This window comes from Scyliorhinus torazame, chromosome 13 (assembly GCF_047496885.1).
Source record: "Scyliorhinus torazame isolate Kashiwa2021f chromosome 13, sScyTor2.1, whole genome shotgun sequence".
Taxonomy (NCBI): domain Eukaryota; kingdom Metazoa; phylum Chordata; class Chondrichthyes; order Carcharhiniformes; family Scyliorhinidae; genus Scyliorhinus; species Scyliorhinus torazame.
The window spans coordinates 224,851,997-224,879,345 of record NC_092719.1 but is presented as its reverse complement, the minus strand read 5'-3'; the positions used below and the strand labels follow the sequence as shown (position 1 = coordinate 224,879,345).

General features: G+C 55.4%; 1 protein-coding gene across 1 annotated transcript in view; it reads right to left on the bottom strand.

Moving 5' to 3' along the window:
- Positions 1-27,349, bottom strand: part of lamb2l (laminin, beta 2-like) — a 334,455-nt gene that overhangs the window by 282,733 nt on the left and 24,373 nt on the right. Inside the window, exon 3 of the mRNA XM_072473107.1 lies at positions 2,384-2,553. Coding sequence (XP_072329208.1) covers positions 2,384-2,553 — 170 coding nt within the window. The remainder of the gene's footprint in view (positions 1-2,383; positions 2,554-27,349) is intronic.

Sequence of the window (27,349 nt, the reverse complement as noted above, 5' to 3'; positions counted from 1 at the left end):
ACACACGCTGACACACGCACGCTGACATACACACGCTGACACACACACGCTGACACACGCGCTCACACACACGCTGACACACGCGCTCACACACGCTCACACACGCTCACACAGTTAAGGAAGTCAACACATCTGTATTACATTTTACATTTTCCTATATTGAGTCAATATGTGAAGCATAACAACTGGATGGTGAATCATAAAAACATAAGCTGAAGGAACACAAAAGAGCTAAGGTGTGGTAAAATTGTTTTGGTTTTGCCATGAAGCCACAATACCCATCGCTAATTACCCTGGAGAAGGTGAGCTTCCTTCTTGAACCGCTGTAGTCCCTATGGTGTAAGTACACCCACTGTGCTGTTAGGGAGGGAGTCCCAGGATTTTGACCCAGTGAAAGTAAATATATTTCCCAGTCAGGGTGGGGAGTGACTCGGAGGGGAATCTCCAGGTGGTGGGGTTCCCAGGTATCTGCTGCTCTTGTCCTTCTAGATGGTAGATGTCACAGGTTTGGCAGGTGCTGCCTCAGGAACCTTGGTGAGACATTGCAGCGTACCTGGAGATGGCACACACTGCTGCCACTTGACGTGGTGGTGTAGGGAGTGAACGATGAAGGTGGTGGGTGGGATGCCAATCCAGCAGGCTGCTTTGTCCTGGATGGTGTCAATGGTGTAGCAGGTAATCAGGAAAGCTAATGGAATGTTGGCCCTCATTTCAAAGGGGTTGGAGTATAAGAGTCGGGAAGTCTTGCTGCAGCTGTACAAGGTACAGGTGAGGCCACATCTGGAGCACTGGCAGCAGTTTTGGTTCCCTTATTAAAGGAAAGATATTATTTAATTGGAGGCAGTTCAGCGACGGTTCACCAGGATGATCCCCGGGATGGAGGGATTGTCTTTGAGTAAAGGTTAAACAGGTCGGGATCTACTCATTGGAATTTAGAATAATGAGAGATGGTCTCATTGAAACATGCCGGGTTCCTCAGGGGCTGGCAGGGTAAATGCTGAGAGGATGTTTCTCCTCCGTGGGAGAGCAGAGAGCAGAGTCTCAGAATAAAGGGCGGGGGCAATGGAGACTGAGATGAGGAGGGGTTTCTTCTCTCGGAGCGCTGTGAGTCATTGGAACTCCTTGTCACAGAGAGCTGTGGGGCAGAGTCCTTGTGTGTATTTAAGGCTGAGATAGACTCCAGGGGCGAAATTCTCCGGAAACGGCGCGATGCCCGTCTGATTGGCGCCGTTTTGGGGCCGAGCCCCAACATTGAGGGGCTAGGCCGACGCTGGAGAAATTTCCGCCCCGCCAGCTGGCGGAAACGGCCTTTGTTGCCCCGCTAGCTGGCGCGGAAATGACATCCCCGGGCGGCGCATGCGCGGGAGCGTCAGCGGCCGCTGACAGTTTCCCGCGCATGCGCAGTGGGGAGAGTCTCTTCCGCCTCCGCCATGGTGGAGACCGTGGCGGAGGCGGAAGGGAAAGAGTGCCCCCACGGCACAGGCCCGCCCGCGGATCGGTGGGCCCCGATCGCAGGCCAGGCCACCGTGGAGGCACCCCCCGGGGCCAGATCGCCCCGCGCCCCCCCCAGGACCCCGGAGCCCGCCCACGCCGCCTTGTCCCGCCGTTCAAAAGGTGGTTTAATCCACGCCGGCAGGACAGGCAATTTATCGGCGGGACTTCGGCCCATCTGGGCCGGAGAATCCAGCGGGGGGGCCCGCCAACCAGCGCAGCGCGATTCCCGCCCCCGCCGAATCTCCGGTGCCGGAGACTTCGGCAACCGGCGGGGGCGGGATTCACGCCAGCCCCGGCGATTCTTTGACCCGGCGGGGGGTCGGAGAATGACGCCCCAGATCAGTCAGGGAATCAAGGGTTACTGGGAAAGGGCAGGAAAGTGGACATGAGGAATGTCGGATCAGTCACGATCCTATTGAATGCTGAAGTAGACTTGAGGGGCGAATGGCCCCCTCCTGTTCCTATTTCATAGAATCCCTACAGTGTTGAAGGAGGCCATTCGGCCCATTGAAAGAGCACCTTACTTAAGCCCACACCTCCACCCCAACATTTCATAACTGGTTACAAAAATGCAGAAAATAGGCAGTTGTTGATGAATATTTTGTTCCCCAGACGGGAGTAAGGTTGACAACTGTGGCAGGGTGTATCTCTGGAGGTTTCTCCATGACTCCTTCCCAGCCAGTCACACACCACTTTGTCCATCTTTCATCAACTAAATTGTTCAAAGAAACATACAATTGCTTTGAAACAAAACCGTCTCCTGATTTTCCTCCCCGGACGTTTGCTCACAGCTCAGTCCCGGCAATGATATTTCCAATCTGTGGGGACTCCAGACAGTCCCAGGGGCCCCGAGCTTGCCGGCAAACTCTCCATTCTCTCTCACACTCACCTGGAGGTGGCTGACAATGCAATAATCACTCGGTTTCTCCGCCCCGCAGGTAGAGGTGGCAGTCAGATTGTGGGCCCGCCCAATCAGGAGGTTCCCGGTTGCTGGGTAACAGCTCCCATCTGTACATCCGTGAGGCAGGGACGGGAGTTCCTGAGCAAAACTGCTCGGCACTGCAGGAAAAAAGGCAGCAAGATTCAGAGAGTTCACAAGGGAGAGGCACAAAGACACAGGGGGGACTGGTCACCCACAATAAACAAGATGTCTCCAAAATGCGAGTTTCTGGTGGGAACACAGCAGTCGGAAGAGGCCATTCAGGCTCTTGAATCTGTACCAAAATGTGTTTGGATCATTGCAGAGCTGAATCTCAACTCCATCTTCCTGCCTCTCCAAACCTCACTCATTCCCTCCTCACTCCCAGTTCCCCTCTTCCTCCTGTAGTCTGCAACCATCGAATCAAAAAGTGTCAGAGCACAGAAATTGACACATCAACCAAAACTAATCCAACCACTCCGCTCTCTCTCGTCCTGCATCATTTTTGGAACCAAATATTCATCCACTTACCCGTAAAAATTAGATAGTCTTTGTATCAACCTCACTCTCTAAACTCTTAATTTGTTCTTCCCTGTCCAACAATTCAGATTGACAATAGCTTGTCAATGGCTGCCCCATTTAGATAAACAGTCTTTTACTCTTTTAAAATCCTTTCATAATCTTCAAAATCTTTATTACATCCCCTCTACTACCTTGGGATCGATCCCAGGATCGCAAGCTTATTTTCAGATAAAGTTTCTCGACCTAAACAATCCTGATGAATCTACACTTGCCGTTTGTGTTATCTCTGTATCTCTATTTATGTTAATCCAGCTCCCTCACACTGTCACTCAGTAACCCCTCTCCCCCAGCACCCTGTGTTACTGACTGTATCTCTATTTATGTTAATCCAGCTCCCTCACACTGTCACTCAGTAACCCCTCTCCCCCAGCACCCTGTGTTACTGACTGTATCTCTATTTATGTTAATCCAGCTCCCTCACACTGTCACTCAGTAACCCCTCTCCCCCAGCACCCTGTGTTACTGACTGTATCTCTATTTATGTTAATCCAGGTCCCTCACACTGTCACTCAGTAACCCCTCTCCCCCAGCACCCTGTGTTACTGACTGTGTCTCTACTGATGTTAATCCAGCTCCCTCACACTGTCACTCAGTAACCCCTCTCCCCCAGCACCCTGTGTTACTGACTGTGTCTCTACTGATGTTAATCCAGCTCCCTCACACTGTCACTTAGTAACCCCTCTCCCCAGCACCCTGTGTTACTGACTGTATCTCTATTTATGTTAATCCAGCTCCCTCACACTGTCACTCAGTAACCCCTCTCCCCCAGCACCCTGTGTTACTGACTGTATCTCTACTGATGTTAATCCAGCTCCCTCACACTGTCACTCAGTAACCCCTCTCCCCCAGCACCCTGTGTTACTGACTGTATCTCGACTGATGTTAATCCAGCTCCCTCACACTGTCACTCAGTAACCCCTCTACCCCAGCACCCTGTGTTACTGACTGTATCTCTACTGATGTTAATCCAGCTCCCTCACACTGTCACTCAGTAACCCCTCTCCCCCAGCACCCTGTGTTGCTGACTGTATCTCTACTGATGTTAATCCAGCTCCCTCACACTGTCACTCAGTAACCCCTCTCCCCCAGCACCCTGTGTTACTGACTGTATCTCTACTGATGTTAATCCAGCTCCCTCACACTGTCACTCAGTAACCCCTCTCCCCCAGCACCCTGTGTCACTGACTGTATCTCTACTGATGTTAATCCAGCTCCCTCACACTGTCACTCAGTAACCCCTCTCCCCCAGCACCCTGTGTCACTGACTGTATCTCTACTGATGTTAATCCAGCTCCCTCACACTGTCACTCAGTAACCCCTCTCCCCCAGCACCCTGTGTTACTGACTGTATCTCTATCGGTGTTAATCCAGCTCCCTCACACTGTCACTCAGTAACCCCTCTCCCCCAGCACCCTGTGTTACTGACTGTGTCTCTACTGATGTTAATCCAGCTCCCTCACACTGTCACTCAGTAACCCCTCTCCCCCAGCACCCTGTGTTACTGACTGTATCTCTACTGATGTTAATCCAGCTCCCTCACACTGTCACTCAGTAACCCCTCTCCCACAGCGCCCTGTGTTACTGACTGTATCTCTACTGATGTTAATCCAGCTCCCTCACACTGTCACTCAGTAACCCCTCTCCCCTAGCTCCCTCACACGGTCACTCAGTAACCCCTCTCCCCCAGCTCCCTCACACTGTCACTCAGTAACCCCTCTCCCCCAGCACCCTGTGTTACTGACTGTATCTCTACTGATGTTAATCCAGCTCCCTCACACTGTCACTCAGTAACTCCTCTCCCCCAGCACCCTGTGTCACTGACTGTATCTCTACTGATGTTAATCCAGCTCCCTCACACTGTCACTCAGTAACCCCTTTCCCCCAGCACCCTGTGTCACTGACTGTATCTCTACTGATGTTAATCCAGCTCCCTCACACTGTCACTCAGTAACCCCTCTCCCTCAGCACCCTGTGTTACTGACTGTATCTCTACTGATGTTAATCCAGCTCCCTCACACTGTCACTCAGTAACCCCTCCCACCCCCAGCACCCTGTGTTACTGACTGTGTCTCTACTGATGTTAATCCAGCTCCCTCACACTGTCACTCAGTAACCCCTCTCCCCCAGCACCCTGTGTTACTGACTGTGTCTCTACTGATGTTAATCCAGCTCCCTCACACTGTCACTCAGTAACCCCTCTCCCTCAGCACCCTGTGTTACTGACTGTATCTCTACTGATGTTAATCCAGCTCCCTCACACTGTCACTCAGTAACCCCTCTCCCCCAGCACCGTGTTACTGCCTGTATCTCTACTGATGTTAATCCAGCTCCCTCACACTGTCACTCAGTAACCCCTCTCCCCCAGCACCCTGTGTTACTGACTGTATCTCTACTGATGTTAATCCAGCTCCCTCACACTGTCACTCAGTAACCCCTCTCCCCCAGCACCCTGTGTTACTGACTGTATCTCTACTGATGTTAATCCAGCTCCCTCACACTGTCACTCAGTAACTCCTCTCCCCCAGCACCCTGTGTTACTGACTGTATCTCTACTGATGTTAATCCAGCTCCCTCACACTGTCACTCAGTAACCCCTCCCACCCCCAGCACCCTGTGTTACTGACTGTATCTCTACTGATGTTAATCCAGCTCCCTCACACTGTCACTCAGTAACCCCTCTCCCCCAGCACCCTGTGTTACTGACTGTATCTGTACTGATGTTAATCCAGCTCCCTCACACTGTCACTCAGTAACCCCTCTCCCCCAGCACCCTGTGTTACTGACTGTATCTCCACTGATGTTAATCCAGCTCCCTCACACTGTCACTCAGTAACCCCTCTCCCCCAGCACCCTGTGTTACTGACTGTGTCTCTACTGATGTTAATCCAGCTCCCTCACACTGTCACTCAGTAACCCCTCTCTCCCAGCACCCTGTGTTACTGACTGTGTCTCTACTGATGTTAATCCAGCTCCCTCACACTGTCACTCAGTAACCCCTCTCTCCCAGCACCCTGTGTTACTGACTGTATCTCTACTGATGTTAATCCAGCTCCCTCACACTGTCACTCAGTAACCCCTCTCTCCCAGCACCCTGTGTTACTGACTGTATCTGTACTGATGTTAATCCAGCTCCCTCACACTGTCACTCAGTAACCCCTCTCCCCCAGCACCCTGTGTTACTGACTGTATCTCTACTGATGTTAATCCAGCTCCCTCACACTGTCACTCAGTAACCCCTCTCCCCCAGCACCCTGTGTTACTGACTGTATCTCTACTGATGTTAATCCAGCTCCCTCACACTGTCACTCAGAACCCCTCTCCCCCAGCACCCTGTGTTACTGACTGTATCTCTACTGATGTTAATCCAGCTCCCTCACGCTGTCACTCAGTAACCCCTCTCCCCCAGCACCCTGTGTTACTGACTGTATCTCTACTGGTGTTAATCCAGCTCCCTCACACTGTCACTCAGTAACCCCTCTCCCCCAGCACACTGTGTTACTGACTGTATCTCTACTGATGTTAATCCCGCTCCCTCACACTGTCACTCAGTAACCCCTCTCCCCCAGCACCCTGTGTTACTGACTGTATCTCTACTGATGTTAATCCCGCTCCCTCACACTGTCACTCAGTAACCCCTCTCCCCCAGCACCCTGTGTTACTGACTGTATCTCTACTGATATTAATCCAGCTCCCTCACACTGTCACTCAGTAACCCCTCTCCCCCAGCACCCTGTGTTACTGACTGTATCTCTACTGATGTTAATCCGGCTCCCTCACGCTGTCACTCAGTAACCCCTCTCTCCCAGCACCCTGTGTTACTGACTGTATCTCTACTGATGTTAATCCAGCTCCCTCACTCTGTCACTCAGTAACCCCTCTCCCCCAGACCCTGTGTTACTGACTGTATCTCTACTGATGTTAATCCAGCTCCCTCACACTGTCACTCAGTAACCCCTCTCCCCCAGCACCCTGTGTTACTGACTGTATCTCTACTGATGTTAATCCAGCTCCCTCACACTGTCACTCAGTAACCCCTCTCCCCCAGCACCCTGTGTTACTGACTGTATCTCTACTGATGTTAATCCCGCTCCCTCACACTGTCACTCAGTAACCCCTCTCCCCCAGCACCCTGTGTTACTGACTGTATCTCTACTGATATTAATCCAGCTCCCTCACACTGTCACTCAGTAACCCCTCTCCCCCAGCACCCTGTGTTACTGACTGTATCTCTACTGATGTTAATCCAGCTCCCTCACACTGTCACTCAGTAACCCCTCTCCCCCAGCACCCTGTGTTACTGACTGTGTCTCTACTGATGTTAATCCAGCTCCCTCACACTGTCACTCAGTAACCCCTCTCCCCCAGCACCCTGTGTTACTGACTGTATCTCTACTGATGTTAATCCAGCTCCCTCACACTGTCACTCAGTAACTCCTCTCCCCCAGCACCCTGTGTTACTGACTGTATCTCTACTGATGTTAATCCAGCTCCCTCACACTGTCACTCAGTAACCTCTCTCCCCCAGCACCCTGTGTTACTGACTGTATCTCTACTGATGTTAATCCAGCTCCCTCACACTGTCACTCAGTAACCCCTCTCCCCCAGCACCCTGTGTTACTGACTGTATCTCTACTGATGTTAATCCAGCTCCCTCACACTGTCACTCAGTAACCCCTCTCCCCCAGCACCCTGTGTCTCTGACTGTATCTCTACTGATGTTAATCCAGCTCCCTCACACTGTCACTCAGTAAGCCCTCTCCCCCAGCACCCTGTGTTACTGACTGTATCTCTACTGATGTTAATCCAGCTCCCTCACACTGTCACTCAGTAACCCCTCTCCCCCAGCACCCTCTGTTACTGACTGTATCTCTACTGATGTTAATCCAGCTCCCTCACACTGTCACTCAGTAACCCCTCTCCCCCAGCACCCTGTGTTACTGACTGTATCTCTACTGATGTTAATCCAGCTCCCTCACACTGTCACTCAGTAACCCCTCTCCCCCAACACCCTGTGTTACTGACTGTGGGCGGGATTCTCCGACCCCCCGCCAGGTCGGAGAATTGCCGGGGGCTAGCGTGAATCCTGCCCCGCTGGTTGCCGAATTCTCCGGCACCGGAGATTCGGCAGTGGCGGGAATCGCGCCGCGCCGGTTGGCGGGCGCCCCCCGGCGATTCTCCGGCCCGGATGGGCCGAAGTCCCGCTGCTGGAATGCCTGTCCCGCCGGCGTGGATTAAACCACCTCTTACCGGCGGGAAAATGAGGCGCGGGCGGGCTCCGGGGGGGCCCCCACGGTGGCCTGGCCCGCGATCGGGGCCCATGATCCACGGGTGGGCCTGTGCCGTGTGGGCACTCTTTTCCTCCCTCTCTGTCACTCTCTCTCAATCCTTCCTCATCTCTATCCCTCTCTCAAAGGCAAACCAGAAAATGGAGGAGTGACAGAAAATGAAGGGTAATTGTTGAGGTGTGTTTTTGTGACTGGAAGTTCCAGTGGGGCCCATAGGTGATCTAACGGGATCTCACAAGATGTTGCGATCTGCAACCCGTCCATTGTGGGTCGGATGAGTCTTTGGAAAATCTACATAATTGAGTGAGTAGCTATTCTCACTCTAATGTGCACCCGCCTGATCGGCCCGAGGCTTTGGGATCGAACCCCTTCACCTCGGAGACCGTAGGCGAGTGCCATTCACTACTGGCTCCCACAAACGAACAACCAATCGGGACGGAACCAGTTGTGGGAGTTCAGAGATCAGGGCGCCATTTCAGAATGGTGTTCCGGATCTCCTCCTGATTGAAGAGTTCTGACAAGCGGAGCTCTTCAGGCAGCAAACGGGAGTAAGTGCGGCCTGGGTGGGGCGTTTCCCGCTAGGCCCCGGCTGCAACAGAATATATTCAAGAGGCGGCTGGATATAGCACTTGGGGAGAATGGGATCGAAGGCTATGGGGAGAAAGCAGGATTAGGCTATTGAGTTGGATGGTCAGCCATGATGGTGATGAATGGCGGAGCAGGCTCGAAGGGCCAAAAGGCCTCCTGCTCCTATCTTCTATGTATCTATGTATGTATGAGTCCAGTTCGATAGCGTGGTGTTTCTCAGCCCAGCAAGTGCTCGACACGGGACTCTGCCGCTTAGATTGTGCTGGAGGGCAGGGAAGTCGTTCTGTAACTATATAAAAGTGGAACTGTATAAAACATTCGATTGGTCACAGCTTGAGCATTGCTCCAGCCACCTCATTCCAGAAAGGACATCATTGCCTTGGCGAGGTTCCAGAGCAGACTGACCGGCATTTGTCAGGACTGGAAAAATGTCGTTCTGGGGACAGGATTGGATAGGCTGGGTAATTCTCCTCAGAACAGCGGAGGCTGAGAGGGGGTGTGATTGAGATGTGTAGCATTGTGAGGGAAAGAGTGAATGGGAAAGGTATATTTACCTCAGCCGAGAGGTCAGTGACGAGGGGGCATTGATTTAAAGTGATTGGGAGAAAGATTAAATGGGGGGGATGAGGAATAAGGGCCAGGATTCTCCGAGCCTCTGCACTGCAATCGCGCTCGGCGCGGAGACAGAGAGTGGGCATCAGACTCGCCAGCGGGTCCGTCGCCGTTCCCGCGATTCTCCGGTTGACGCGTCGCTGATCAGGGGCCATTGGAAAAAGGCCCCCGCACTAATTCTCCGCCAGCAACTGGCCGAGTTCCCGCCGGCGTGGTTCCCTCATGGCTCCACCCGGCGGGCACTCGGGAGTGGCGGCTGCGGACACAGTGGGGGGGGGGCAGGAGGATCTGTCACAGTGGGGGCCTCCAGGAAGGCCGGGCTTGTGATCGGGGGCCGCCGATCGGCGGGTGCGTGCGATCTGGGGGGGGGGGGGGCGGTCCGCGGTGTGGGTCCGCCATGTTACGCGGGGCTGCCGTCGCAGGCTGCTGCCGCGGACCCCCAGCCGGAAGTGCAGGGCCCTGTATCGGCAGCCGGAGTTGGGAGGAGCACTCCGGGGCTTGGAGGACTACTCCGGGGCTGGGAGGACTACTCCGGGGCTGGGAGGACTACTCCGGGGCTGGGAGGACTACTCCGGGGCTGGGAGGACTACTCCGGGCTGGGAGGACTACTCCGGGGCGGGGAGGACTACTCCGGGCTGGGAGGACTACTCCGGGGCGGGGAGGACTACTCCGGGGCTGGGAGGACTACTCCGGGGCTGGGAGGACTACTCCGGGCTGGGAGGACTACTCCGGGGCTGGGAGGACTACTCCGGGGCTGGGAGGACTACTCCGGGGCTGGGAGGACTACACCGGGGCTGGGAGGACTACTCCGGGGCTGGGAGGACTACTCCGGGGCTGGGAGGACTACACCGGGGCTGGGAGGACTACTCCGGGGCTGGGAGGACTACTCCGGGGCTGGGAGGACTACTCCGGGGCTGGGAGGACTACTCCGGGGCTGGGAGGACTACACCGGGGCTGGGAGGACTACTCTGGGGCTCCGCTAGCCCCCTGCAAAATGGAGAATCACACTTTCTCCAGGAAAGTCCAGAGCGATTTGCGCCTGTTTTCCCGCGGGTGTGGGGACCTAGCCCCAGTATCAGAGAAATCCGCCCAGGTTTTCACCCAGAGGGGTTAGGTGGAACCTGCTGTCTGAAAGGGTGACGGGGGCAGAAACCCTCAACTCTTTGAGAAGGTGTCTGGATTTGCACCCTGCAGGGCTACAGGCCAAGTACTGGAAAGTGGGACTAGGCTGGGGCCTGTTTTGTGGTCCCCCCATCCCCCGACATCCGAAATAGTGGCAGTCACATGGAGAGATTTATAATGAAGGAAGATTGATGATAAACTGGGTGAAACACTTGAGTTGAGTTTGCAATTCAGTCTGAAGTGCATTAAATGGGTGAGTTGGCAGGTGCAGGAGTGTGAAATCACTGCCTGGACAGTGCCAGAAACACACTGTGTGGAGCCTCCAATTGGAAGGTTTTCCTGGATTAGTCACAGCTCGGGAGCAGTTAGTACACTGGAAGTGACAAAGTTGTCACAGAGACTCAAGGGCTTGACTTTCTCCCACAACACCAGACTTGTGGGGTGGTGGGTGAAGGTTGGGGGCAGGTGGGGGGAGGAATGGGGAGATTGGGGATGTGAATAGGGGTTCCCGAGGTCACTGAAAGGGGAAGGGATATAGGGGCAACGTTGGGGATTGCAAAGTGGCATTGAGTCGAGGTTCATTGAGTCCGTGGAGGAACTACTTGGTATGGGACAGTTTTTCAGTGACCCCCCTCCCCCTCTGGCACAATCTGTAAAACAGGGAAGTGTAACTGTGCGCTCCCAGGACCAGGCTGAATGTGGGCAGCCAGTTGGCATACTCTCATCGGGCCAACATGAATAATACCTGCAATGGCACAAACCCAACCACTGGACTGGTCAATAGACTAACTTCACTGTGCACAGTTCATTCCCTTTCACCCTTGTCTGTCAGGACCCGAGCAAATCGTCAAGGGGATGGAAACAGCAACCGTGTAAAGGGAAAGCCAGAAGTTCCTTGGAAAATTTGTGGGTCTAGAAATTGGGCCTCACAGCACCTGCTTAATTCACACAGCATCACAGAACACGACAGTGCAGAACACGCCTTTCGGCCCATCGAGTCTGCACCAACCATGAAAAACACCTGACCTGTCCACCTGATCCCATTTGCCAGCACATGTTCATAACCTCGAATGTTATGCCGAGTCAAGTACCCATCCAGGCAGCGCCCTCCAGACCATCACCATTCTCTGGGTAAAATTGTTTTCCTCAAATCCCTCCCAAACCTCCCGCCCCTCACCTTGAACTTGTGTCCGCCTCGTAACTGAGCCTTCAGCTAAGGGGAACATCTACTCCCTCTCCACCCTGTCCATGCCCCTCAGAATCTTGTCCACGTTTCCGGTTGCGGCTATGCGGAGCTAAGCCGCACGAATCGGCAGCTCCCGCGAAGACGGACTTTCGGGCTCGATAGAAGAGCCCCAAAGGAACTTTTCACACAGCCAACCCATGGGGAAGAGAGGAGCGAGGTCCCCCACTAACCTGTATGGACCGGACCCGCAGCGAAACGGCCAAAAATACGGCACTGGAGCAGCGGGAGAAGAAAGAGAAAAACAAACAAAATGGCGGTGGCCGGGGACAAAGAAGAGATGCAAGAATTCATCAAGCGCTGCTTCGAGGAGCTGCGCAAGGAGATGGTGACGCCGATGCTGGCATTAATTGAAGGACTTGGGGCAACCCAGAAAGCCCACGAGGTGAAGATCCAGGAGATCCAGGACAAAGTGAGTGAGAATGAGGACGAGCTCTTGGGCCTGGCGGTGAGAGTGGAGCGGCACGAGGCGCTACACAAGACGTGGGCGGGAAGACCTGGAGAACAGGTTGAGGAGAAACAATTTGAGGATCCTGGGTCTCCCAGAAGAAGTGGAGGGGGCCGACGCCGCGGCATATGCGGGCACAATGATCGGGGCGCGGAGGCCCCCCCGGGGTTGCTGGAGCTGGAAGGGGCGCACCGGGTGCTGGCGAGGAAGCCCAAAGCAAAAGAGCCGCCAAGGCCGATGGTGGTGAGATTTCACCGGTTTACGGACAGAGAGAGGGTCCTGAAATGGGCCAAGAAGGAGCGGAACAGCAAGTGGGACAATGCGGAGATCAGAATATACCCGGACTGGAGCACGGAGGTCGCTAAGCGGAGAGCGGGTTTCAACCGGGCCAAAGCGGTGCTGCATCGGAAAGGAGTGAAATTTGGAATGTTGCAGCCAGCGCGACTGTGGGTTACACATAATGGCCAACACCACTACTTCGAAACGCCCGAAGAGGCATGGACCTTTATACTAACTGAAAGGTTGGACTCTAATTGAGGGTTTGTGAGGGTGGGGGGTATTTGAGGGTTGAAGTATGATGGCGGTTGTATATAGGGGGGCAATCACACGCAGGGAATGTTATATGGGCTGGGGACGAGAGACAAGGCCGCAACAGAAGCTGCGTCGGGGGGGCGGGGCAGGCTCTGGAAAGCGCGGGGTTTTTCTCCCGCGCGCGGGAAGAAAGGTGGGAGGGGGAACGTAGGAACGTCTACTGATGGGGAGATTCCCACATGGGGGGGTCAAAGGGATGGCGGGGAAGCCGGGGTCAGCAGGCGTCAGCTGACTTACGGGAGTGATATGGGGGGAGCAAAAAAGGTAGACAGGGATCTAGCGGGGGGGAGGGAAGGGGGGTGGAGGGGGGAAGGGGGGGAAACAGGGTTGCTGCTGCACTGGCCGAAAGGGAATGGGACACAGAAGAGGTGGCCGGGACGGAGGTCCCCCGATTGGGGGCCTGGAGGGTGAGGGAGACGCGGACACGGGACTGGCCCAGAAAAGGAGATGGCTAGTCGGCCGGGGGGGGGGGTTTCGCTCTGGACTGGATGCGATAAACAGAGGGGTGGTGTCATTTGAGGCCAAGACTATTGTAGCAGACAATGGAGGGCGATATGTAATGGTGAGCGGTAGGTTGCAAGGGACGTGGGTGGTGTTGGTAAATGTATACGCCCCAAACTGGGATGATGCTGGATTCATGAAGCGCATGTTGGGGCGCATTCCGGACCTGGAGGTAGGAGGCCTGATAATGGGAGGGGACTTTAATACAGTGCTGGACCCAGCACTAGACCGCTCCAAATCAAGGACTGGAAAGAAGCCGGCGGCGGCCAGGGTGCTCAGGGGGTTTATGGATCAGATGGGGGGGGGGGGGGGGGGAAGAGTGGACCCATGGCGGTTTGCAAGGCCGCAGGCCAGGGAATTTTCTTTCTTCTCCCACGTGCACAAAGCCTACTCCCGGATAGACTTCTTTGTGCTGGGCAGGGCGCTCATCGCGAGGGTGGAGGGGACGGAGTATTCGGCCATAGCCGTTTCGGACCATGCCCCGCACTGGGTGGAACTGGAGCTGGGAGAGGAGAGGGACCAACGCCCGCTGTGGCGGTTGGATGTGGGACTGTTGGCAGATGAGGTGGTGTGTGGTTAGGTAAGGGGGTGTATTGAAAGGTACCTGGAGGCCAACGACAACTGGGAGGTGCGAGTGGGGGTGGTATGGGAGGTGTTGAAGGCGGTGAACAGGGGAGAGCTCATTTCCATTAGAGCTCATAGGGAGAAGACAGAGGGTATGGAAAGGGAGAGGTTCATGGGGAGATTTTGAGAGTGGACAGGAGATACGCAGAGGCCCCGGAGGAAAGATTACTTGGGGAAAGGCGACGGCTCCAGACGGAGTTTGACCTGTTGACCACGGGGAAGGCGGAGGCACAGTGGAGGAAGGCGCAGGGGGCGACCTACGAGTACGGGGAAAAGGCCAGTTGGATGCTGGCACACCAGCTCCGTAAGAGGGCGGCAGCGAGGGAAATAGGGGGAGTCAAAGATGGTGGGGGAGCCATGACCCAGAGTGCAACGGAAATAAACAAGGTATTCAAGGCCTTCTATGAAGAGCTGTACAGATCCCAGCCCCCAGTGGGGGAAGAGGGGATGGGAAGATTCCTGGACCAACTGCGGTTCCCGAGGGTGGAGGAGCAAGAGGTGGCTGGTTTGGGGGCACCAATCGGGTTGGAGGAGCTGAGTAAGGGTTTGGGGAGTATGCAGGCGGGGAAGGCCCCGGGGCTGGACGGGTTCCCGGTGGAGTTCTATAGAACGTATGCGGACCTGTTGGCCCCGCTACTAGTGAGGACCTTTAACGAGGCAAGAGAGGAGAGGACCCTGCCCCCGACAATGTCGGAGGCGACAATTTCCTTGATTCTGAAGCGAGACAAGGACCCACAGCAATGTGGATCGTACAGGCCGATTTCGCTCCTTAATGTGGACGCTAAGCTATTGGCAAAAGTGCTGGCCACGAGGATTGAGGACTGTGTCCCGGGGGTGATACACGAGGACCAGACAGGATTTGTAAAGGGCAGGCAATTAAACACTAATGTGCGGCGGCTCTTAAACGTGATAATGATGTCATCGGAGGAGGGAGAGGCGAAGGTAGTGGCAGCCATGGACGCGGAAAAGGCCTTTGACCGAGTAGAGTGGGAGTACCCCTGGGAGGTGTTGCGTAGGTTTGGGTTCGGGGGAGGGTTTATTAGCTGGGTTAAGCTCCTTTACAGCGCCCCGGTGCCAAGTGTGGTGACGAACCGGCGGAGGTCGGAGTACTTTCGACTGTACCGAGGAACGAGGCAGGGGTGCCCCCTGTCCCCCCTGTTGTTTGCATTGGCGATCGAACCCTTGGCCATATCACTGAGGGAGTCTAATAAATGGAGGGGGGTGGTCCGCGGGGGAGAAGAGCATCGGGTGTCGCTATACGCGGACGACCTGCTGCTGTACGTGGCGGACCCAATGGAGGGGATGGTGGAGGTCATGCAGACTTTGAGGGAGTTTGGGGAGTTTTCGGGCTATAAGCTCAATGTAGGGAAGAGTGAGCTTTTTGTATTGCAGGCAGGGGACCAAGAAAGAGGGATAGGGGACCTACCGCTGAGGAGGGCGGAGGGGAGTTTTCGGTATCTAGGGATCCAGATAGCCAGGAGCTGGGGGGCCCTACACAAACTGAATCTGACGAGGTTGGTGGACCAAATGGAGGCGGACTTCAAAAGATGGGACATGTTGCCGCTCTCATTGGCGGGTAGAGTGCAGTCGGTAAAAATGGTGGTCCTTCCGAGGTTTTTGTTTGTGTTCCAGTGCCTCCCCATCGTGATCACCAAGGGCTTTTTCAAGAGAGTAGGTAGGAGTATTATGGGGTTTGTGTGGGCGAACAAAACCCCGAGGGTAAGGAGAGGGTTCCTGGAACGCAGTAGGGACCGAGGAGGGCTGGCGCTGCCAAACCTAGGGAGCTACTACTGGGCAGCAAACGTGGCGATGATCCGTAAGTGGGTTATGGAGGCAGAGGGGGGCGGCATGTAAGAGGATGGAGATGGCGTCCTGCAAAGGAACGAGCTTGGGGGCGCTGGTGACGGCACCGCTGCCGCTCTCGACATCAAAGTACACCACGAGCCCGGTGGTGGCGGCAACGTTAAGGATCTGGGGCCAGTGGAGACGGCACAGGGGTGCAGTGGGAGCCTCGGTGTGGTCCCCAATCAGGGGTAACCACCGGTTTGTCCCGGGGAAGATGGACGGGGGGTTCCAGGGCTGGCACCGGGCGGGGATTAGAAGAATGGGGGACTTGTTCATCGACGGGACATTTGCGAGCCTAGGGGCACTGGAGGAGAAGTTTGAGCTACCCCCGGGAAATGCATTCAGATATATGCAGGTGAGGGCTTTTGTGAGGCGACAGGTCAGGGAATTCCCGACACAGGAAATTCAAGACAGGGTGATTTCATGTGTATGGGTCGGGGAGGGCAAGGTTTCGGCAATACACCAAGAGATGAAAGAAGAGGGGGAAGCGCTAGCAGAAGAGCTGAAGGGTAAATGGGAGGAGGAGCTGGGGGAGGTGATCGAGGAAGGTTTGTGGGCTGATGCCCTAGGTAGGGTTAATTCCTCCTCCTCGTGTGCCAGGCTCAGCCTGATATAATTTAAGGTGGTCCACAGAGCGCACTTGACCGGGGCGAGGCTGAGTAGGTTCTTTGGGGTAGAGAACAGATGCGGAAGATGTTCAGGGAGCCCGACGAACCATGTCCACATGTTCTGGACATGTCCGGCACTGGAGGGGTTCTGGAGAGGAGTGGCGGGAGCAATATCTCAGGTGGTGAAAGTCCGGGTCAAGCCCAGCTGGGGGCTAGCAATATTTGGAGTAGTGGACGAGCCGGGAGTGCAGGAGGCGAAAGAGGCCGGCATTCTGGCCTTTGCGTCCCTGGTAGCCCGGCGAAGGATTCTTATCCCCTTCCTATTGATATACATAGAGAATATCTTGGTATTTTCCATACTTTTACCAGCCAGAGCTTTCTCAAATTTCCTCTTTGCTCTCCCAATTTCTTTAAGCTCCATCCTGTACTTTCTGTGCTCTTATGAAGATCTTATGAGGAAAGGCTGACGGACTTGGGGCTATTTTCGTTAGAGAGAAGAAGGTTAAGAGGTGACTTAATTGAGGCATACAAGATGATCAGAGGATTGGATAGGGTGGACAGTGAGAACCTTTTTCCTCTGATGGTGATGTCTCGCACGAGGGGACATAGCTTTAAATTGAGGGGAGATAGATATAGGACAGATGTCAGAGGTAGGTTCTTTACTCAGAGAGTAGTAAGGGCGTGGAATGCCCTGCCTGCAACAGTAGTGGACTCGCCAACACTAAGGGCATTCAAATGGTCATTGGATAGACATATGGACGATAAGGGAATCGTGTAGATGGGCTTTAGAGTGGTTTCACAGGTCGTTGCAACATCGAGGGCTGAAGGGCCTGTACTGCGCTGTAATGTTCTATGTTCTATGTTCTAACCCTTAAGCCACGCATTCATCTGCACTATTCTCCCATTTCTGTGCTCGCACGCGTGTCTCACTGGGAGTAATCCAGTGTTTGATGGGGACAGTGTAGAGGGAGCTTTACTCTGTATCTAACCCCATGCTGTACCTGTCCTGGGAGTGTTTGATGGGAACAGTGTAGAGGTATCTTTACTCTCTATCTAACCCCGGGCTGTACCTGTCCTGGGAGTGTTTGATGGGGACAGTGCAGAGGGAGCTTTACTCTGTATCTAACCCCGTGCTGTGCCTGTCCTGGGAGTGTTTGATGGGGACAGTGTAGAGGGAGCTTTACTCTGTATCTAACCCGTGCTGTACCTGTCCTGGGAGTGTTTGATGGGGACAGTGTAGAGGGAGCTTTACTCTGTATCTAACCCCGTGCTGTACCTGTCCTGGGAGTGTTGATGGGGACAGTGTAGAGGGAGCTTTACTCTGTATCTAACCCCATGCTGTACCTGTCCTGGGAGTGTTTGATGGGGACAGTGTAGAGGGAGCTTTACTCTGTATCTAACCCCGTGCTGTACCTGTCCTGGGAGTGTTGATGGGGACAGTGTAGAGGGAGCCTTACTCTGTCCATAACTTGTGCTGTACTTGCCCTTTGTGCTTGTAATGGGCAGTATTCAACAAATGCTAACATGATTCACCTTGCTAAGTTTTGAAATCTTAATAAAACTAGAAACAAAAATGTTTTGTCGCTTATTGAATGGAGGGAGGGGACGTGGGTGCAGTGTGTGAGAAAACAGAGCCTGATCCAATCTGACTGATTTGAAAGTCACATCAATTGTGTTAAATTGATTGATTTCCCATTTTGAAAAACTCTATTCCACATCTGGGATCGCCATCTGTTCGAGACTAAACCGTGAACGTCCTTTTCAGGAGCCTGAGGCTGGAATATTGTCATGTTTGGAATGCAAATGAAATTGACTCCAGGGAGCGAGATGAAGTGGAGGAAAGGTTTCAGCTGTGGCACATTCCCCCCTTGGTTGGAATGTTTTCCAATGCTCAGTGTCTGGATGAAGTGATGAATAATGGGTGCTCAGGTGAGGCGACAGAACCTGGGACCTCGGTGCCGTGAGGCAGCAGTGCTAACCAATGCGCCATCGTGCCCAAGCACTGGTTTAACATCAGACAGCACCAATTACAGTGCAGCACTCCCTCAGTACTGACCCTCTGACAGTGCAGCACTCCCTCAGTACTGACCCTCTGACAGTGCAGCACTCCCTCAGTACTGACCCTCTGACTATACAGCACTCCCTCAGCACTGACCCTCTGACAGTGCAGCACTCCCTCAGTACTGACCCTCTGACAGTGCAGCACTCCCTCAGCACTGACCCTCTGACAGTGCAGCACTCCCTCAGTACTGCCCCTCTGACAGTGCAGCACTCCTTCAGACTGACCCTCTGACAGTGCAGCACTCCCTCAGTACTGAACCTCTGACAGTGCAGCACTCCTTCAGACTGACCCTCTGACAGTGCAGCACTCCCTCAGTACTGACTCTCTGACTGTGCAGCACTCCCTCAGTACTGACCCTCTGACAGTGCGGCACTCCCTCAGTACTGACCCTCTGACAGTGCGGCACTCCCTCAGTACTGATCCTCTGACAGTGCAGCACTCCCTCAGTACAGACCTGTGACAGTGCAGCACTCCCTCAATACTGAACCTCTGACAGTGCAGCACTCCCTCAGTACTGAACCTCGGACAGTGCGGCACTCCCTCAGTACTGATCCTCTGACAGTGCAGCACTCCCTCAGTACTGACCCTCTGACAGTGCGGCACTCACTCAGTACTGATCCTCTGACAGTGCAGCACTCCCTCAGTACAGACCTGTGACAGTGCAGCACTCCCTCAGTACTGACCCTCTGATCGTGCAGCGCTTCCTCAGTACTGACCCTCTGACAGTGCAGCACTCCTTCAGTACTGAACCTCTGACAGTGCAGCACTCACTCAGTACTGACCCTCTGACAGTGCAGCTCTCCCTCAGTACTGATCCTCTGACAGTGCAGCACTCCTTCAGTACTGAACCTCTGACAGAGCAGCACTCCCTCAGTACTGACCCTCTGACTGTGCGGCACTCCCTCAGTACTGACCCTCTGACAGTGACGCACTCACTCAGTACTGACCCTCTGACAGTGCGGCACTCCCTCAGTTCTGACCCTCTGACAGTGCAGCACTCCCTCAGTACTGAACCTCTGTCAGTGCAGCACTCCTTCAGTACTGACCCTCTGACAGTGTGGCACTCCCTCAGTACTGACCCTCTGACAGTGCGGCACTCCTTCAGTACTGACCCTCTGACAGTGCGGCACTCCCTCAGTACTGAACCTCTGACAGTGTGGCACTCCCTCAGTACTGAACCTCTGACAGTGCAGCACTCCATCAGTACTGACCCTCTGACAGTGTGGCACTCCCTCAGTACTGACCCTCTGACAGTGCGGCACTCCTTCAGTACTGACCCTCTGACAGTGCGGCACTCCCTCAGTACTGAACCTCTGACAGTGTGGCACTCCCTCAGTACTGAACCTCTGACAGTGCAGCACTCCATCAGTACTGACCCTCTGACAGTGCGGCACTCCCTCAGTACTGAACCTCTGACAGTGCAGCACTCCTTCAGACTGACCCTCTGACAGTGCAGCACTCCCTCAGTACTGACTCTCTGACTGTGCAGCACTCCCTCAGTACTGACCCTCTGACAGTGCGGCACTCCCTCAGTACTGACCCTCTGACAGTGCGGCACTCCCTCAGTACTGATCCTCTGACAGTGCAGCACTCCCTCAGTACAGACCTGTGACAGTGCAGCACTCCCTCAATACTGAACCTCTGACAGTGCAGCACTCCCTCAGTACTGAACCTCGGACAGTGCGGCACTCCCTCAGTACTGATCCTCTGACAGTGCAGCACTCCCTCAGTACTGACCCTCTGACAGTGCGGCACTCACTCAGTACTGATCCTCTGACAGTGCAGCACTCCCTCAGTACAGACCTGTGACAGTGCAGCACTCCCTCAGTACTGACCCTCTGATCGTGCAGCGCTTCCTCAGTACTGACCCTCTGACAGTGCAGCACTCCTTCAGTACTGAACCTCTGACAGTGCAGCACTCAGTCAGTACTGACCCTCTGACAGTGCAGCTCTCCCTCAGTACTGATCCTCTGACAGTGCAGCACTCCTTCAGTACTGAACCTCTGACAGAGCAGCACTCCCTCAGTACTGACCCTCTGACTGTGCGGCACTCCCTCAGTACTGACCCTCTGACAGTGACGCACTCACTCAGTACTGACCCTCTGACAGTGCGGCACTCCCTCAGTTCTGACCCTCTGACAGTGCAGCACTCCCTCAGTACTGAACCTCTGTCAGTGCAGCACTCCTTCAGTACTGACCCTCTGACAGTGTGGCACTCCCTCAGTACTGACCCTCTGACAGTGCGGCACTCCTTCAGTACTGACCCTCTGACAGTGCGGCACTCCCTCAGTACTGAACCTCGGACAGTGTGGCACTCCCTCAGTACTGAACCTCTGACAGTGCAGCACTCCATCAGTACTGACCCTCTGACAGTGTGGCACTCCCTCAGTACTGACCCTCTGACAGTGCGGCACTCCTTCAGTACTGACCCTCTGACAGTGCGGCACTCCCTCAGTACTGAACCTCTGACAGTGTGGCACTCCCTCAGTACTGAACCTCTGACAGTGCAGCACTCCATCAGTACTGACCCTCTGACAGTGCGGCACTCCCTCAGTACTGACCCTCTGACAGTGCAGCTCACCCTCAGTACTGACCCTCTGACAGTGCGGCACTCCCTCAGTACTGACCCTCTGACAGTGCAGCACACCCTCAGTACTGACCCTCTGACAGTGCGGCACTCCCTCAGTACTGTCCCTCTGACAGTGCAGCTCACCCTCAGTACTGACCCTCTGACAGTGCGGCACTCCCTCAGTACTGACCCTCTGACAGTGCAGCACTCCCTCAGTACTGACCCTCTGACAGTGCAGCGCTCCCTCAGTATTGACCCTCTGACAGTGCAGCACTCCCTCAGTACTGAATCTCTGACAGTGCGGCACTCCCTCAGTACTGACCCTCTGACAGTGCAGCACTCCCTCAGTACTGACGCTCTGACAGTGTGGCACTCCCTCAGTACTGACCCACTGACAGTGCAGCGCTCCCTCAGTACTGACCCTCTGACAGTGCAGCACTCCCTCATTACTGACCCTCTGACAGTGCAGCACTCCCTCAGTACTGACCCTTTGACAGTGCGGCAGTCCCTCAGTACTGACCCACTGACAGTGCAGCGCTCCTTCAGTACTGACCCTCTGACAGTCCGGCACTCCCTCAGTACTGACCCTCTGACAGTGCAGCACTCCCTCAGTACTGACCCTCTGACAGTGCAGCACTCCCTCAGTACTGACCCGCTGACAGTGCAGCACTCCCTCAGTACTGACCCTCTGACAGTGCAGCACTCCCTCAGTACTGACCCTCTGACAGTCCGGCACTCCCTCAGTACTGACCCTCTGACAGTGCAGCACTCCCTCAGTACTGACCCTCTGACAGTGCGGCACTCCCTCAGTACTGACCCTCTGACAGTGCAGCACTCCCTCAGTACTGACCCTCTGATAGTGCAGCGCTCCCTCAGTACTGACCCTCTGACAGTGCAGCACTCCCTCAGTATTGACCCTCTGACAGTGCGGCACTCCCTCAGTACTGACCCTCTGACAGTGCAGCACTCCCTCAGTACTGACCCTCTGACAGTGCGGCACTCCCTCAGTACTGACCCTCTGACAGTGCAGCACTCCCTCAGTACTGAATCCCTGACAGTGCGGCACTCCCTCAGTACTGACCCTCTGACAGTGCAGCACTCCCTCAGTACTGACCCTCTGACAGTGCGGCACTCCCTCAGTACTGACCCTCTGACAGTGCAGCACTCCCTCAGTACTGACCCTTTGACAGTGCAGCACTCCCTCAGTACTGACCCTCTGACAGTGCGGCGCTCCCTCAGTACTGACCCTCTGACAGTGCGGCGCTCCCTCAGTACTGACCCTCTGACAGTGCAGCACTCCCTCAGTACTGACCCTCTGACAGTGCGGCGCTCCCTCAGTACTGACCCTCTGACAGTGCAGCACTCCCTCAGTACTGACCCTCTGACAGTGCAGCACTCCCTCAGTGCTGACCCTCTGACAGTGCAGCACTCCCTCAGTACTGACCCTCTGACAGTGCAGCACTCCCTCAGTACTGAACCTCGGACAGTGCAGCACTCCCTCGGTACTGACCCTCTGACAGTGCGGCGCTCCCTCAGTACTGACCCTCTGACAGTGCGGCGCTCCCTCAGTACTGACCCTCTGACAGTGCAGCACTCCCTCAGTGCTGACCCTCTGACAGTGCAGTACTCCCTCAGTACTGACCCTCTGACAGTGCAGCACTCCATCAGTACTGACCCTCTGACAGTGCAGCACTCCCTCAGTACTGACCCTCTGACAGTGCAGCACTCCCTCAGTACTGACCCTCTGACAGTGCAGCACTCCCTCAGTACTGACCCTCTGACAGTGCGGCGCTCCCTCAGTACTGACCCTCTGACAGTGCGGCGCTCCCTCAGTACTGACCCTCTGACAGTGCAGCACTCCCTCAGTGCTGACCCTCTGACAGTGCAGCACTCCCTCAGTACTGACCGTCTGACAGTGCAGCGCTCCCTCAGTACTGACCCTCTGACAGTGCAGCACTCCCTCAGTACTGACCCTCTGACAGTGCAGCACTCCCTCAGTACTGACCCTCTGACACTGCAGCACTCCCTCAGTACTGACCCTCTGACAGTGCAGCACTCCCTCAGTACTGACCCTCTGACAGTGCAGCACTCCCTCAGTGCTGACCCTCTGACAGTGCAGCACTCCCTCAGTACTGACCCTCTGACAGTGCAGCACTCCCTCAGTACTAACCCTCTGACAGTGCAGCACTCCCTCAGTACTGAACCTCGGACAGTGCAGCACTCCCTCAGTACTGACCCTCAGACAGTGCGGCACTCCCTCAGTACTGACCCTCTGACACTGCAGCACTCCCTCAGTGCTGACCCTCTGACAGTGCAGCACTCCCTCAGTACTGACCCTCTGACAGTGCAGCACTCCCTCAGTACTGACCCTCTGACAGTGCAGCACTCCCTCAGTACTGAACCTCGGACAGTGCAGCACTCCCTCAGTACTGACCCTCAGACAGTGCGGCACTCCCTCAGTACTGACCCTCTGACACTGCAGCACTCCCTCAGTACTGACCCTCTGACAGTGCAGCACTCCCTCAGTACTGACCCTCTGACAGTGCAGCACTCCCTCAGTACTGACCCTCTGACAGTGCAGCACTCCCTCAGTACTGAACCTCGGACAGTGCAGCACTCCCTCAGTACTGACCCTCTGACAGTGCAGCACTCCCTCAGTACTGAACCTCGGACAGTGCAGCACTCCCTCAGTACTGACCCTCTGACAGTGCAGCACTCCCTCAGTACTGACCCTCTGACAGTGCTGCACTCCCTCAGTACTGACCCTCTGACAGTGCAGCACTCCCTCAGTACTGACCCTCTGACAGTGCAGCACTCCTTCTGTACTGACCCTCTGACAGTGCGGCACTCCCTCAGTACTGACCCTCTGACAGTGCAGCACTCCCTCAGTACTGACCCTCTGACAGTGCAGCGCTCCCTCAGTACTGAACCTCTGACAGTTCGGCACTCCCTCAGTACTGACCCTCTGACAGTGCAGCACTCCCTCAGTACTGACCCTCTGACAGTGCGGCGCTCCCTCAGTACTGACCCTCTGACAGTGCAGCACTCCCTCAGTACACACCCTCTGACAGTGCAGCACTCCCTCAGTACTGAACCTCGGACAGTGCAGCACTCCCTCGGTACTGACCCTCTGACAGTGCCGCACTCCCTCAGTACTGACCCTCTGACAGTGCGGCACTCCCTCAGTACTGACCCTCTGACAGTGCAGCACTCCCTCAGTACTGAACCTCGGACAGTGCGGCACTCCCTCAGTACTGACCCTCTGACAGTGCGGCACTCCCTCAGTACTGACCCTCTGACAGTGCAGCACTCCCTCAGTACTGACCCTCTGACAGTGCAGCACTCCCTCAGTACTGACCCTCTGACAGTGCAGCACTCCCTCAGTACTGACCCGCTGACAGTGCAGCACTCCCTCAGTACTGACCCTCTGACAGTGCAGCACTCCCTCAGTACTGACCCTCTGACAGTCCGGCACTCCCTCAGTACTGACCCTCTGACAGTGCAGCACTCCCTCAGTACTGACCCTCTGACAGTGCGGCACTCCCTCAGTACTGACCCTCTGACAGTGCAGCACTCCCTCAGTACTGACCCTCTGATAGTGCAGCGCTCCCTCAGTACTGACCCTCTGACAGTGCAGCACTCCCTCAGTACTGACCCTCTGACAGTGCGGCACTCCCTCAGTACTGACCCTCTGACAGTGCAGCACTCCCTCAGTACTGACCCTCTGACAGTGCGGCACTCCCTCAGTACTGACCCTCTGACAGTGCAGCACTCCCTCAGTACTGAATCCCTGACAGTGCGGCACTCCCTCAGTACTGACCCTCTGACAGTGCAGCACTCCCTCAGTACTGACCCTCTGACAGTGCGGCACTCCTTCAGTACTGACCCTCTGACAGTCCGGCACTCCCTCAGTACTGACCCTCTGACAGTGCAGCACTCCCTCAGTACTGACCCTCTGACAGTGCGGCACTCCCTCAGTACTGACCCTCTGACAGTGCAGCACTCCCTCAGTACTGACCCTTTGACAGTGCAGCACTCCCTCAGTACTGACCCTCTGACAGTGCGGCGCTCCCTCAGTACTGACCCTCTGACAGTGCAGCACTCCCTCAGTACTGACCCTCTGACAGTGCGGCGCTCCCTCAGTACTGACCCTCTGACAGTGCAGCACTCCCTCAGTACTGACCCTCTGACAGTGCAGCACTCCCTCAGTGCTGACCCTCTGACAGTGCAGCACTCCCTCAGTACTGACCCTCTGACAGTGCAGCACTCCCTCAGTACTGAACCTCGGACAGTGCAGCACTCCCTCGGTACTGACCCTCTGACAGTGCGGCGCTCCCTCAGTACTGACCCTCTGACAGTGCGGCGCTCCCTCAGTACTGACCCTCTGACAGTGCAGCACTCCCTCAGTGCTGACCCTCTGACAGTGCAGTACTCCCTCAGTACTGACCCTCTGACAGTGCAGCACTCCATCAGTACTGACCCTCTGACAGTGCAGCACTCCCTCAGTACTGACCCTCTGACAGTGCAGCACTCCCTCAGTACTGACCCTCTGACAGTGCAGCACTCCCTCAGTACTGACCCTCTGACAGTGCGGCGCTCCCTCAGTACTGACCCTCTGACAGTGCGGCGCTCCCTCAGTACTGACCCTCTGACAGTGCAGCACTCCCTCAGTGCTGACCCTCTGACAGTGCAGCACTCCCTCAGTACTGACCGTCTGACAGTGCAGCGCTCCCTCAGTACTGACCCTCTGACAGTGCAGCACTCCCTCAGTACTGACCCTCTGACAGTGCAGCACTCCCTCAGTACTGACCCTCTGACACTGCAGCACTCCCTCAGTACTGACCCTCTGACAGTGCAGCACTCCCTCAGTACTGACCCTCTGACAGTGCAGCACTCCCTCAGTGCTGACCCTCTGACAGTGCAGCACTCCCTCAGTACTGACCCTCTGACAGTGCAGCACTCCCTCAGTACTAACCCTCTGACAGTGCAGCACTCCCTCAGTACTGAACCTCGGACAGTGCAGCACTCCCTCAGTACTGACCCTCAGACAGTGCGGCACTCCCTCAGTACTGACCCTCTGACACTGCAGCACTCCCTCAGTGCTGACCCTCTGACAGTGCAGCACTCCCTCAGTACTGACCCTCTGACAGTGCAGCACTCCCTCAGTACTGACCCTCTGACAGTGCAGCACTCCCTCAGTACTGAACCTCGGACAGTGCAGCACTCCCTCAGTACTGACCCTCAGACAGTGCGGCACTCCCTCAGTACTGACCCTCTGACACTGCAGCACTCCCTCAGTACTGACCCTCTGACAGTGCAGCACTCCCTCAGTACTGACCCTCTGACAGTGCAGCACTCCCTCAGTACTGACCCTCTGACAGTGCAGCACTCCCTCAGTACTGAACCTCGGACAGTGCAGCACTCCCTCAGTACTGACCCTCTGACAGTGCAGCACTCCCTCAGTACTGAACCTCGGACAGTGCAGCACTCCCTCAGTACTGACCCTCTGACAGTGCAGCACTCCCTCAGTACTGACCCTCTGACAGTGCTGCACTCCCTCAGTACTGACCCTCTGACAGTGCAGCACTCCCTCAGTACTGACCCTCTGACAGTGCAGCACTCCTTCTGTACTGACCCTCTGACAGTGCGGCACTCCCTCAGTACTGACCCTCTGACAGTGCAGCACTCCCTCAGTACTGACCCTCTGACAGTGCAGCGCTCCCTCAGTACTGAACCTCTGACAGTTCGGCACTCCCTCAGTACTGACCCTCTGACAGTGCAGCACTCCCTCAGTACTGACCCTCTGACAGTGCGGCGCTCCCTCAGTACTGACCCTCTGACAGTGCAGCACTCCCTCAGTACTGACCCTCTGACAGTGCAGCACTCCCTCAGTACTGAACCTCGGACAGTGCAGCACTCCCTCGGTACTGACCCTCTGACAGTGCCGCACTCCCTCAGTACTGACCCTCTGACAGTGCGGCACTCCCTCAGTACTGACCCTCTGACAGTGCAGCACTCCCTCAGTACTGAACCTCGGACAGTGCGGCACTCCCTCAGTACTGACCCTCTGACAGTGCGGCACTCCCTCAGTACTGACCCTCTGACAGTGCAGCACTCCCTCAGTACTGACCCTCTGACAGTGCAGCACTCCCTCAGTACTGAACCTCGGACAGTACTCTCTTCTCTAAGATTGGGCACCCAAATCACGACTGTCAAACTTTAATGTCTCATCTGTAAGGAGTCCATTGGATTTGTC